The sequence below is a fragment of the Mustela erminea genome, chromosome 2 (genome assembly GCF_009829155.1).
Source record: "Mustela erminea isolate mMusErm1 chromosome 2, mMusErm1.Pri, whole genome shotgun sequence".
Taxonomy (NCBI): Eukaryota; Metazoa; Chordata; class Mammalia; order Carnivora; family Mustelidae; genus Mustela; species Mustela erminea.
In genome coordinates this window covers 35,079,630-35,093,938 of record NC_045615.1, presented here as the reverse complement: position 1 = coordinate 35,093,938, position 14,309 = coordinate 35,079,630, and the positions used below count along the sequence as shown (strand labels likewise).

The following is a 14,309-nucleotide window of genomic DNA, read 5'->3' as shown; positions in this document are numbered from 1 at the left end:
CTAAGGACGAATTCCATTCTAATAGAGTTCTAGTAGTATTTATTTATAAAAGTAATTTTCATATGTGGGAATTCCAAACCTAGAAAAGAGACATTTTAGAGGTGATTCACATCAGACTTCCTATAGAAAGTACATTCCCCGGCAGTTCAGCACCATTGAAATCACCATTAAAACTAGTAATAAAACTTTCATGTCTCCAAATATAAGACCTGTGCATGATAAGATATATGGGATTGTCATTTAAGCTCTTCTAGTACCCATGAAAAAATAAAGAACACTGTAGTATACGTGAAGAACAACAGCTAGAGCTCTAATAAGCAAACACAGAAGGAATGGAATTAAAAAATATTAAAAAAATAAAAGAATAGTAGTTAAAGATGATGAAATAGGTGAAAACTAGAGGAGCAGAAAAGAGTCATCTTGGAAAATCCCGTCATCCTGAGTCTATAATTTAAACACTTTTTCAACCCTTTTCAGTTTGCCTTCTGAGTTCATAAGTCTGGGAGAGAATTCTATGTGCTTGAAGTTCATACTGTAGGGGACAAGTTGAAATCATGTGTACAACTAGGATAAATATAGCAAGAGTCTTATCTAGTAAGGGTATATAACAAAAAAGAAAAAAAAAGTGATGCAAGTATAACTAAATCATGTTGCATGAATCCTCGCCAACCTCACTATCAAAAGCTGAAACCCGATGTAATCTGACATTGCACAAAAATTGAATTTTTATTTAAAGCAAGCAAATAGCATCTTCTGAGAGGTTTGATGGAAAATTCTATATTCTAAGTATTTCAGTTTTTATCTAAATGTTACTAACTAATGAAGTATATTGGAAATTACATTGCTATTTTCTTAATATCAACAATGACTTTGAAAAATATTATATTCATGTTTAAACGTTTCATGGGAAAAAATAATTTCAATAGACTCATTTCTGCTGCTCTCGCTCAAGAGATTTATTTTCTAAATCACAAGGAAGTAGTTTTTTTTCCTGTAATAGAACTCCCAACTATCTTATACAGTGTATTTGCACAGTACATTTTGACTATGTGATCCTGAATTAAATAGACGCATAAGGTTATATTTACCCTGAACAATTTATTGGTAAATTATTCTATGCAACAATTTTCACAAACACATAAGAAGAACACTGTTTTATGGGAATTGTAAAGTAAGGAATAATATTAAGGTGAGGAAGAAATTAGACATATATGTGTTTAAACTTCGAGAATGCATAGAAGAATGAAGGCTCTAAGCAATGGAATCTTCATTAAATTCATTTAACAAACGTTTGACTATCTGCCATGAGTAAGGCACTGTACGCAACATGTTGGGAATACAAACATGAATTAAATAGGCCCATGACCAAAAGTGATAGTCCATAGTAAGATGTGACGGTTAACTTTATGTATTAACTAGGCTACGGCTAGGCTATGGTGCTCTATTGTTTGGGCAAGCAACAGTCAAGATGCTGCTATGAGGTTGTTTAGAGGTGATTAACACAATTGTTCTTTACAAAACAGATCATCTTCCGTAATATGAGTGGGCCTCATCTAATAGATTAAAGGCCTTAATATTTAAGAATGAGTTTTCCCAAAGACAAAGGAGTTCTTCCTAAAGATTTCCACAGAGAAATCTGCTTGTTTCCAGTCTGCCTACAGATCGCTAACTCAAGGCTTCAATATGAGTTTGTGTCTGAATTTCCGGTCTATTTGCCTCATCTGTGGATTTCAGACTCCAGACTATAGCATCCACTCTTACCTGAATTTCCTGGTGGCTGTTCTCCCCTAGGGGTTTCAGACTTGCCACCCCACCCACCATCACCTGAGACAATTTCTTGTAATATATCAAACAGAGATAGAGACAGAGACAGAGATAGATGGAGATGGGGATAAAGATAGTGACAGATATATATACAGATATTAATTCTATTGGTTCTGTTTCTCTGGAGAAAAGTTTTCTTTTTACATAATACTCAAAAATTTCCTCAGGACATTATTTTATAATTAGAAATGTAAATCTAGAAATATAACACCAGATAGCTTACACACTCTGAAATTGACATCTCTCTTGTGTTTAAACAGAAAATAAAATAGCTTCATATAAGAAACAATTATTTAGGAATAAAAAATAACGGAGCAACATGAAATAAAAGTTTACTTGCTGTAGTCTTTATTTCATATATATATGGACTATGTTAGTTACATGGGAAATTTCTTTCTTTGTTGGTATTCATAGAATGTCTCTATAGTCTGCATTTAACAGTTATAAGTAGGACATACTTTTAGTTAAGTCACAATTTTCAATATTATTCCTAATGCTTTAAAAGTGTATATTGGTCAGCTGAAATGAATTTATCTTGCAATTTCAACATCCAAGGCAACAGAAAGGCCATAACTTAAAGAACATACATTTGTGGCACATGGTTAGCTCAGTCAGTTAAGGGGCCAACTTTTGATTTTGGCTCAGGTCATGATCTTAGTGTCATGAGATTCAGATTCATGTTGAACTCTGCCCTCAGTGGGGAGTCTGCTTGAAGATACTCTCCCTCTACCTCTGCCCCTCTCACCATTCATGTTCTCTCTCTCTCTCTCTCTCAAATAAATAAATCAGTCTTTAAAAAAATTAAAAAAGAAAACATTGATATTTGTTCTCAAAAGTACAAATCTGATGTTTCTTACTCTTTTTGCTTATTCTTCCATTAGAATATTAACTTTTTTGTAAATTTTTATTTTATATAATATAGGTAAGCTAACATATTCTCTTTCATTTTTGCGTTATGCATTCTTAGCATAAACTCATATGTAGCATGAATATAAGATTTCCATAGGCTGTGATTTGGAAAATCGGATGCAATAAATTAGTCCTTTGTAACTATCCTGGCTTTGATACACTGTTGATGTATGCTTGCTGATAAGGGGTTCCCAGGTTGAAGGAAATGAGTGAAGACTGTTGTTGTGGTTTTGGTTTTCACTTCTTCAATTTTTAATTTTTAGAGAAAATCATATATAATGTATATATGTATGTATGTAATTTCTCACTATATATAGCCAGATATATAGAGATAAATAGATATACCTAATCCTATCTAACTAATAGATAGATATACATAATTTCTACTTTAGTTGTTTTAGGAGAAGCCTATATATTCAAAAGCTTTAAAGAAAGGGGAATTCAGGTCATCCCTATTGTCTAGACATGTCACAGTGTCACATCAAGTTTTTCTTGTTTTTTCAGCTTTAGATTCCAAATAGTTAAATTAACTCAATGAGAGCCATCAAGAAATGTTCTGAAAAAGGACATTCTTCAACATTTGCATTGAATCAAATTACATTACATTTGTTATTACAAATAACAACTCTGGAATTGCAGAGTACTGGTTAATGGTATAATTCCAGAGTACTGGTTAATAGTTTAATTCCAGTACTCTGGAAGAAAATTGTCTTTAAAATTGCAAATCAAATTCATGAAGTTTTGTTATGAAAAGTACACGGGTTTCACAGATTATCTTATTAGTTAGTAACTGAAGTTTCAAGCTTTGTGACATGACCAACACATCTGTGTCAGCTACAAAACTGCTGGTCCTGTAAGACTCAGAGATATATTCTCCTACAAAATTATTTCACTTTGATTCAAATCATTTTGATGCTACATTTCCTAAATTTGTGAATTAGCCCAGATTTTTCATCCATAATGCTTTTATGAAAATATGAATGTGATATAAAATTGTATGATTTGCTTTATCACAAGCAAGTATTTATATTTTCATATACATTTATTTATTTACATACACATAGGTACTTTATTCACGATGGTCTCAGTCATATGATTATAAGACAAAACAAAATTATATGTGCAATTTAAAATATTATCTGACTTATTAAACCATAACTTAGCAAAAATAACAATAATTCCATTTAGCAATTTATATTATAACAAATATTTTAAATTAAAATGGTTTCATTTGTTTTTATTATTTTATTTTATTTTATCTTAAATATTTGTTTATTTATTTAAGAGACAGTGAGAGAGAGCACATGAGCATACATCAGCGTGGGGAGGGGCAGAGGGTGAAAACCTTCAAGCAGACTTCCTGCTTAGTGAAGAGCCCAGCATGGGGCTCCATCTCATGACCCATGAGATCATGACTGCGAAAAACAAGAGTTGGATGCTTAGCTGACTGGGCCACCCATGCACCCCAAAATGGTTTCATTTCTTTTAAACAATCATAGACATATTAAGTTAAATTATTTCTTTTATTTCAAGTAAGAGGTATTTTTGCTATAAAATATCTGGAGGGTAGCTGGACTATCTTATTTCACCCATATACTTTTTTTCTTCTTATTTTAGGGCATAGATTTAAGGTATAAATTGTTGTCTCTGTCTATCAATATACAACAACAGTGGCTAGGTTGAAAATAGGACTTCAAAGTAATAAATCTAAATAATGACATTAAATATTTATTTTATTCCTATCTCATGGCCATACCAACCTTAAAAATGAGTATCAAGAGAGGGTCCATGATGAGGTCTACCAATATCTTATCTTATATTGGGTGTTTGGTGCATGTCCAAATGTGTATGGGAACACATGAATAACACAGATGATTTACTATTACATATTTTGATGTATATATGTTTATGTGGAGAGATACTTATAGTTATGATAATATAAAAATAATTATTTATTATCTTATTAAAATACAGTCTCTATATAATCTATATAATCAATACCCATTTTGTTAAATATTTTATTTTCTGAATCCTGTACCAATATTTTACAGAAAAAAAAATCTTTCTGGATCAGTAAGATACACATAAATAAATAAATAAACTAATGTTTTGTATATAAATCTAAAGTATTCATTTCATTGATACCTCATAAAAATGAGATGAAAAATAAAAAGAAATCTATCTTTATAAAGCAACTAACAGACCTCCAACTTCCCATCAGATTATTTGCATGCTATTTTCTTTCATTTTGTTAAAGTAACCATTGCCTACCAAAATGTAAAACATCCTAAATTAAGGAGTAGGTAAACTTACTACACTGTGTTCATCCTACATATTTCACTTCTATTGTCTTTACTTTAATTAGAACAAGTAATTAGGAATCCACAACATACCACTTTTCTTCCTCAAATATTAAACTTGCATAGAATAACAGCCCTTATACCAGTTTTAATATTCTCCTCCCCGAGCATCTCATATATGCATGGATTTCCTTGTGTTTCTGAAATGTAATTCTACTTAACAAAAACTGCCCCATAAAACTGCAAAGGAAGTTTTTAAATACTTGCCTGAAATCCAAGGAGCTTTTCACTAGGCTTAATGTGTCTCTGAAATTCACATTCTATGGGTTGTATCACTTTGATTCCATCTTCATAAAAAACATAGAACATGTTTCCAATTCCCAGACCTTAGGAATAAAAACACATTCAAAAGTTCAAAATAAAATTATCAGAAATCTTTACAACCCAAACTCAGTGTTCCTCATAATACCAGCAGGAGATCGATTTGTAAAGTTGTGTAATGTTAATAAAGCAAACCATATGAAGCCTTTACCGTACACCAAAGCAACTTTCTGATATTATGCAGATATTCTACTTTATTCTCCCTAATCTGCAATTCAGTGATTTCTTTAATATAATTCAATAAATATTTCAGATAAAAATGAAAATAATAAACTCTCTGATACATAAATTATGTCTGAGACCATCCCCCACTTAATTTAAGTGTTGACTAAGGAATAAAAATATTTTTTGAAGAATTATATTTACCATATATTTTTTAAAAGATTTTATTTATTTATTTGACAGACAAAGATCACAAATAGGCAGAGAGGCAGGCAGAGAGAAAGGAGGAAGCAGGCTCTGTGCTGAGCAGACAGCCCAATGTGGGGCTCGATCTCAGGACGCTGGGATCATGACCTGAGCTGAAGGCAGAGGCATTAACCCACTGAGCCACCCAGGCGCCCTTATTTATTGTATATATTTTTTGAGTTCCTTAGGGAAAATAGAATTTCACTCTTTGTAGAAATATAGCTTACAAAAAGACTGTTAAAAACAAAAAGACCAAGTCCTCCAGATTTTGAAGAATATATATTTTCCAAAATAGCTTTTGTAAATATAATCCTACATAGAGGTCTTATATTTTAGTTTTATACCAACAAAGTTTAGGATCCATTTCTATACTTTAAAACTTGAATTAATTTACAGTCTTAGAAAAATCTGAATGAACTATTTAAATCATACTTCTAATTTTGTTCACACTACAGATCTGGGTGTATGGTATCTTAGAAATTCATCTCACTTACTTTTTCAAGCCACATGTAATGGGTGCAGGATGGTACAAATTTGACATCTGGAATGCAATTGGTGTTAACTGATGCCTGCACATGGGGATCTTCATATATTCCACCTGTTTTCTATGTCTCTTCTGGTTCTGCTTTGTTCCAACATGGCCAGACCTAAGTGCATCCAGTCCCTTCCTTTTCTGATCCTCACTTGACCCTTTTCCCAGCTCTACTGGTTTGTACAATCATATTTGTTCAGTCTAACTATAGTATACACAATTGAATGATGGCATGTGTTCTTTAAAAGATAAGTAATGGTATTCAAATCTTGGTAGTTTGAAGAGCCAAACCATTGCTGCTTAAAAGGTTTAGATTCTGAAAATATCAATAAAAAGAAAGAATTTACTTAAATACAAAATATTCCCCAATTATCATTTTCATTTTGATTGATAATACCTGCAAGGTTTATTAAGTCAACCCTGAGGACCACGATAGAGGTGTACTGATTCATAAAAATATTTGATTATTCAATTTAAACCATATTTATTCTTATTAAATATGTACCTAGTTAATACAAAAGTCTCCAATTTTGTCCATTGAGTCATATATCCTTCTATATTTATGATTTAGAGGGAAATGTATTTAAGCATAATTATGACTTTGTTGATGTTTACACATAGTGGTTATAATTTTCTTTTAGCACATGAAATTATTTCCATCTAATACGCTTATGCATTTTAAGTGACTCCAGATTGTTTTGACACATCTTATTGTTTTATAAATATTCTATAGTACTCACAGTTTAAAATAGGCAATCTTTATCAGTTAATTACATACTATAGTTCTAGGGAGCACTACATTATGATGGAATATTCCTGAATAATAGAAGTGGCAAAAACAAATTCAAGTCATATTTTTCAAAAAATAAATTTAGGGGGTGCCTGGGTGGCTCTGGAAGCCTCTGCCTTCGGCTCAGGTCATGATCTCAGGGTCCTGGGATAGAGCTCCACATCAGGCTCGCTGATCAGCAGGGAGCCTGCTTCCCCCTCCCTCTCTGCCAGCCTCTCTGCCTAGTTGTGATCTCTCTGTTGAATAAATAAATAAAATGTTTAAAAATAAATAAATAAATAAATTTAGTAGTTGCCAGCTCTTATTAATTATCATAATTATGCATCAAGGAATATAAGTTCTATGCCCAAAGGATAAAACTTTTAAAATGTCAGTTTTTATTCAAAGTGATAAGAATCGCCAAGCTTCCATGTCAACATTAACATAGGACTGACATGTGCTACATGTCAATGACTCTCAATTTAACATTATTGGTTGTTGAAATTTGGGAACATGACCAGGTCTCAATGTGGTGCTAGTTTTCAGCTGTGCCAGTTACACGCTATGTTTGATGATTATTACAAAGCTCCTAAAATTTTTAGTGAACATGACTCTCCCTCCCTTCAGCTGCTGCAAAATTTTGCTCCCCAATTAGGAATTCGAATGTGTTTGAACCTGACAAATACTCTAAGTCCAGACTGTTTGCAGTCTGGTGAAATATTTCTGCCCTTATTCAAATGGATACTTTCATTATGTTATTTACCATAATATGTACAAACTACAGTCAGTGGGATTCCACTGCATGGTTTCACTGATGAAATTTCTGAGCTGTATTTTCCTCTAAAACCCATTTAATTCATCCAAATCACTTGTTCAAATCTGGTCTATTTTCTTACTTTTTATATGAGTTACACATTCAGCATTTTTACAAAGCATGAACTACTTTCCAGATTACAGGTTATTGAAGAAATACAGATTTCATTATGTAAGGTTTACTTTGTTTTTGAACCTCATTTTTTTCAGTGAAAATATAGTTTTTCAGTGTTGATGAATAGTAATGTTAACAAAATACCATATATAAATATATTAGGTAAAATAATAATTTTAAAATAAGTAACTATTTTTTAGTCAATGTGCTATGAATTAAAATTTTATGTATACCCTTAGAGCCATCCATGAGTTCCTCCTCTCTCTACCCACAAGACACATGTTTACACTTTCTTTTTTTTGGGAGGGGGGGTTAGGGAGTTTTTTTTTTTTTTTAAGATTTTATTTATTCTTTTGAGAAAGAGAGAAAAAACAAGCATGAACAGGGGAAGGGAAAGGGCAGAGGGAGAAGTAGGCTCCCCTCTGAGCAGGGAGCCCATAGGGGGGCCTGGATGTTGGAACCCTGGGATCAACCAAAGGCAGATACTTAACTGACTGAGCCACACAGGTACCCCTTGGCTAGAGAGATTTTTTAAATCATGTTTTCTGTGGGTTTTAGGAGCATGCATTTATGATCTGAATATATGCTACAGAAGTGCTTCTTTTTAAATTTACTGCCATATAAGATAATTACACTGGGCACAGAATAATATAAATTACCTGATAATGAAAATGTTGAAAATTAAAGACACATGTAGATTTTCATTTGGAGGATTCATTAACTTTACTTACAAACAAAATAATAATGTCTTTGTGTATGCTCACTATAACTGTTACAGTCCCATGTCTGAACTTTTTTTTTCTTTTTTTAATGGGAGAATGTTACAGAGAGATAAACTCCATTCTCTGGGTTCGTACAGCTCAGAGGCCAATCATGGCTCTAGAACTGTGTTGTACCATGGGAAAGTTATTCAGTCTATATCATAATTTCCCCATCAAAAGTTTGGAGATAATAATTATACTTATATCATACAGCTATTGTAAGAATCAAATTTGATGGAGAAAGTAAAACATTTAGCAGAGTGACCGGCACATAGTAAAATTTTCAAAAAATGGTACTGTCACTATTTTTATGACTGACATTATTTTTTCTTTTAAACATTAGTAGAAAAAAAAAAATGGTGTAATAGTATATAACCAGATTTTGGTTTCTGTTTCCACGTTTTCCTCAAATCTATACTGTGAGATATATTGCTACATTTCAGTTTTCTATGATCTTTTTTTTCTATGATTCAGTTTTCTATTGCCACATTTCAAATTCTATGAATCCATGAGCCTGCTAAAAGATCAACTTCATGTTTATAAAAAAAATTTTAAAAAGATCAGTTTCATATTCTAGTAGGCAATTCTCATAGTTGATCCTTTCAGAGGGTCTGCAAAATCAAAACAATTTTCGTAATAATATTACGATGTCATTTGCATTTTTCTTTCTCATTCTTACAAATTAGATTCTTCCAAATGTAGAGTGTTCCTTTGACAGGCTACATGACATATGATGTAATGAGTGATATCACAATAATTCATTGAATAAGCATATATAGGCATCCAGCATCTTCTACTCAATCAGACATCAAAAATATTTTCAAAATACAAAACAATGTGAATCTCTTCATTTAAAAAATATATATAGCTTTAAAACTGTGCTATTTATAGGTACTTATAAATTAATTTGTTATGGTTATTTTCAATAAATTAATAAATATCTGTAATTTTTTTACTTTTATTTTGATTATGGTAAATATAGGTAAACAAATAAACAAACAAATAAACAAGAACTTTCAAGTTCTCAGTAATTTTGAAGAATGCAGAGGGGTTCTGAGTTCCAAAAAGTTTAATAACCATGTAGGTTTCGATCACAGTTCTCTCCTCATTCATGCATTGTATTGCCAGGATATTAAAAAAGTTCCTGGCTTCAGTTAAAAGCTTCACCACTCTCATCACAGTAAGAATCAGCAATATGTGCTGCCTCTAGTTTCTTTTTTCATCACCGGTGAAGACAGACACACGTACTTTGTCTTTTCTGGGTCGATTGTTAATCTAATGGAGTATAGTGGCTCCAGAAAGTGATCCATAATTTGTTTGTTTCTTGTGAGCTTTCTTTTTGCTTTGTTTTTCTTTCTCTACAGAGAAAGGACGCAAGCAAGAATTGCTTGCAGTCTTGTAAAAGGGAAGTATTTCCCAGAGGATTTTCTAATCAATACTGCACCTTTAAATATGTGAAATGGTCTGAGAAAAATGTATGTAATGCACACGTCTGTCTCAATCCTTTAGGATAGTTGTTCATGAATAACAGCATATTGTGATAATACAATGATGTTATATCTTCTATTTAGCACATATATTACATAATTTGTATTAGTGATGAAAGTCGGATAATTTCTGATTACTGGATGGACAACAGTAACAAAAGAAAGTTAATAATATATTTTGTGGTGATGTTTGTCTTCCTCTGATCTAAATTGCTATTGATTTAAGATTTAAGTTGTGGTCAAGAGCAAAGTATAATCATATGATGCAGTGATTTGGTAATCAATTGAAGATAATTCAATAAATTTTAGTCTTATAAAGTCCTTTATTAGTTGATTTTATTCTTTTCACTTTTAAGGGATCTAAACTCACTTTTTTTTTTGAAATCTGGAAAAAAATCTCTTTTTCTAGCTAAAGAAAAATTTGGCAAAAGTAGATAGACAATCCATACTGCGTTTCTCATCTTGAATAATTTAGCAGAGGAAATATTGTTGGTTAGTGAATATCCCCATGTTTTGTATCTTTATCTTTAGAAAAAAAACTTCTCTACACACAAAGTAGCATCATTCCACTGCACCTCAATAAGATCTTTGTATTATGTTCAACTAAAATAAAACTTACTATTTCATTCTTGCTAGAAAGTGAATGGTTGTCTCAAGCTCTTTACTAGCCACGATTAATCCAGAAATTGGGTACTATTTGCCTGGTCAGAGTGATATTACCGAAAACCAGTCCTTTTGAGTCAATATACCATTTCCTGAACTTCCAAAGATATGCTGAAAAAGCTGAATGCAGATCTGCATTGTTAATTTCACATTTAACAAATGACATAGCAAAGATTATAACATAATAGAGTATTTGTGCTATATAATTAATGTTAGATGGAATCATATATAAAATTATATATGTATTCATATGTGTGTGTATGTATGTATGCATGTATAGATCTAGCATGTATATATACATATTTATGTGCATGTATATACACACATACCTGCAAATCTGTATCTCTTGCCAGATCACAATTTTGATTTGAAAATTGTTTTAATGGAAGAATATAGAAAACTAAAAATGTTAGGTTGATGTTATTATTTAAAGCAATGAGGGCAGACTGGCTAATGAAAATACTGAGAACTTGATTACAATTTAATTGGCATCATATACTGACCATTAGAAGGCATGGTCTCTACCTCTCCAGAATGCTATAACTTTCTAAGTTTGATGCATTCAGAAGCCTACGCTCTGAAAATTTCTTTTTTATTTTAAATAACTCATCAATATTACTGTGAGACAGTAATCTGGTCCTAAGAACTTCAACATTATTTTTCTCTAAAAATAAGTTTATGAGAAACTTACGGAATTCACAAAGCTGGTATATATTAGTCCTAACCTCCCTTGCAATGTAGAATAGTCTGGCCAATGAAATGTGAATAATTTCAGGATGAAGAAGTTAAAAGATGACCTGCTTGCCATATCCCCTTTCCCCCACTTTGATGAAATTATAGATCACGAAGTTAATCAGATTATGGTTTAATATGTACATCTTGTTTTAAGATTTCCCTGCAATTTCTATTTGCATTTTGTATTGGTAAGTGTAAATGAGCCTGACTAATATAATGTTTACCTCAATCATTTCTATATTTTCATGTGAATAGATTTGTAAATATTTACAAAGAATAGAAGAGGCATTCAATTTTTATAAACACAGAAAAATTTTTTTTTTTTGGCTTTCGAATCATTAGTCATAACCATCCAGTTTTTCCCAAAATAGTCTTTATTCAATATTGATCCTAAAGATATTCATCAAAATAATTCCATGTTATAACAAATTTAGGAAATGTTATGCTATATAGTGAACCATCTTACATCTCTCCTTGGAACTGAATTTAGCATATTTAAAAGTTAAGATTAATTCATCAGTGAGTAAAATGGCTTAAAGTTCTTTAATTTGGTGTTTTTCTAAATCAAAACATGTGTGATTGAGTTAGACCATATAGTATATTCCTTAACTGTTGTCCACTAAATAAACTTTAAGATGTATTTCGTTAGATTATATTTTATTACAAGATTTAAAAAAATCGTAGAAGGAAATCAAATAGTGGATCTTTTAATGTGTATTTTCAACTCTTTAGTAAAATTAGTTATCAGCAAGAATGATTAAGATTTTAATGTACTAAATCAAAATTTTCTTTAAGGAAGATATTCCTATCTTTATAATTCCAGTATTTTCAAAGTGCTTTACATTTAAAAGCTCTTTAAAATATTTGCCAGTAAATAAGTGACATGTTTCCTTTCTTAACAATGTCTTTCCACACGCCTGCAAACCACAATGATGACTAGAAAAGAACTGGAAGAACCCAGAGAAGTAGAGGACACTGTGTTTCAAGCTTAAAAATCCATATGATTCCTAAGATAATACATATTAAATTCAGTAACATCGATTTAGATTACAAAATCCTGGCTAAGCTAGATAGATTCTGATGCTCACGTTTAAAAAATAATTTTTCAGTTAAACAGAATTTTGTGGTTTTAATACTTGCATATAAGTACAATGGCATTATAAGAGGTTTATAATTTTTAACTCTCTTTCCAAGATTTATCTTAGAATGTCTGAGATTGGGATGCCACTGCTGGGATAAATTTCTTTTGGCCATGGTAAAGAGTGAAGCATGCAAACAGAAAACGTTATTATGGCAGAGATAAAAGTAGATCTTGGAATTATGCAGTTCATCCTTGTTATTATTCTGTCTTTTAAAAGTAAAGGTAAAAAATTTTTGGAAACCCTAGTTAGCTATTAGTTTAATTACTTTTTATGAAATAATTGTATACACTGTTAAGATTTAGTGATTCCTCAAGCAGCTCTATTATCTCTGGCTACCATTACTATTATTATATGTAATCATTTCTAATTGTAATGCCTCACCAATAAGTGTGGCATTGTAAAAAAAAATAATTTACAGATGCCTATGAATCTAAATCAGGCATATTGTATTCTCAAGTATATTATGTTAAATCTTGTTTATTCTGAGAAACAACAAAGGACCCTGATGATAATTGCACATGAAATAAAAGATTTAAAAACTTTACCCAAAGACATTCATTATATATAATATATATATTATATATATATATATATTATATATAATGTCTTAAACATATCTACAAAAAATACTAAATGATGATTATTTCTCAAGGACATATTCTCTGTCAAACAAAGTTATGAAGAGTAAGCAAATCTTTAATTAATGGAGATGATGAAGAATAATTATCGAGAGTACACATGTTGAAAAAACTAACAAAAGAAAATATTAAATAGATAAAAATGGTTTCATGTAATGAATCTCAGGGTGATTCTAATTAATCTGGAAATCTCATATTTTTAAAGATAGCCTGAATAATATAATATTATTATTACATATTAAACTTGTACAATAATGTTCATAGTTATTATCAGTCAAATTACAAGAAAGCATTGTTTTACATGCTTTAAGGACATTTGCATATCATAATTTTATAAGGAGAGTGCCAGCTGCATTTTAAGCAATGTATTAGAAAATTCTGGCTCAGAGAAGTAAAACAACGTATCTAATTTTTATCAGCAATTGACCAGCAAAGCCAGATCTGTGCTACCTGGTCTCTGATTACTTGGGTTTTTGTTCCTTCCATTACAATAGCATGAAAAATCAATTTTTAAAATGAACAGAGATATATTTGTTTGATCTGAAGAGGGAAGAGAGTGTAAAGAAATGTTGTTTAACAGCTATATTAATGCTAGTTTTGCAATGACTACATCTGTACGTTCAAATGTGAAATATCTAGGTGGACTAAAATTAGAAGGCATAGTCAGGGCACTGGGGTGGCTCAATGGGTTAAAGCCTTTCCTTTTGGCTTGGGTCATGATCCCAGGGTCCTGGGATCGAGCCCCGCATCGGGCTCTCTGCTCAGCAGGGAGACTGCTTCCCTTCCTCTCTCTCTGCCTGCCTCTCTGCCTACTTGTGATCTCTATCTGTAA

The 14,309-nt window shown here is 31.4% G+C and overlaps 1 protein-coding gene across 4 annotated transcripts in view; it reads right to left on the bottom strand.

Moving 5' to 3' along the window:
• Window positions 1-14,309, bottom strand: part of FSTL5 (follistatin like 5) — a 761,141-nt gene that overhangs the window by 99,971 nt on the left and 646,861 nt on the right. For all 4 annotated transcript variants that reach the window (XM_032332636.1, XM_032332637.1, XM_032332635.1 and 1 more), the window contains one exon: window positions 5,301-5,419. In XM_032332636.1, the coding sequence (XP_032188527.1) occupies window positions 5,301-5,419 (119 nt within the window). The remainder of the gene's footprint in view (window positions 1-5,300; window positions 5,420-14,309) is intronic.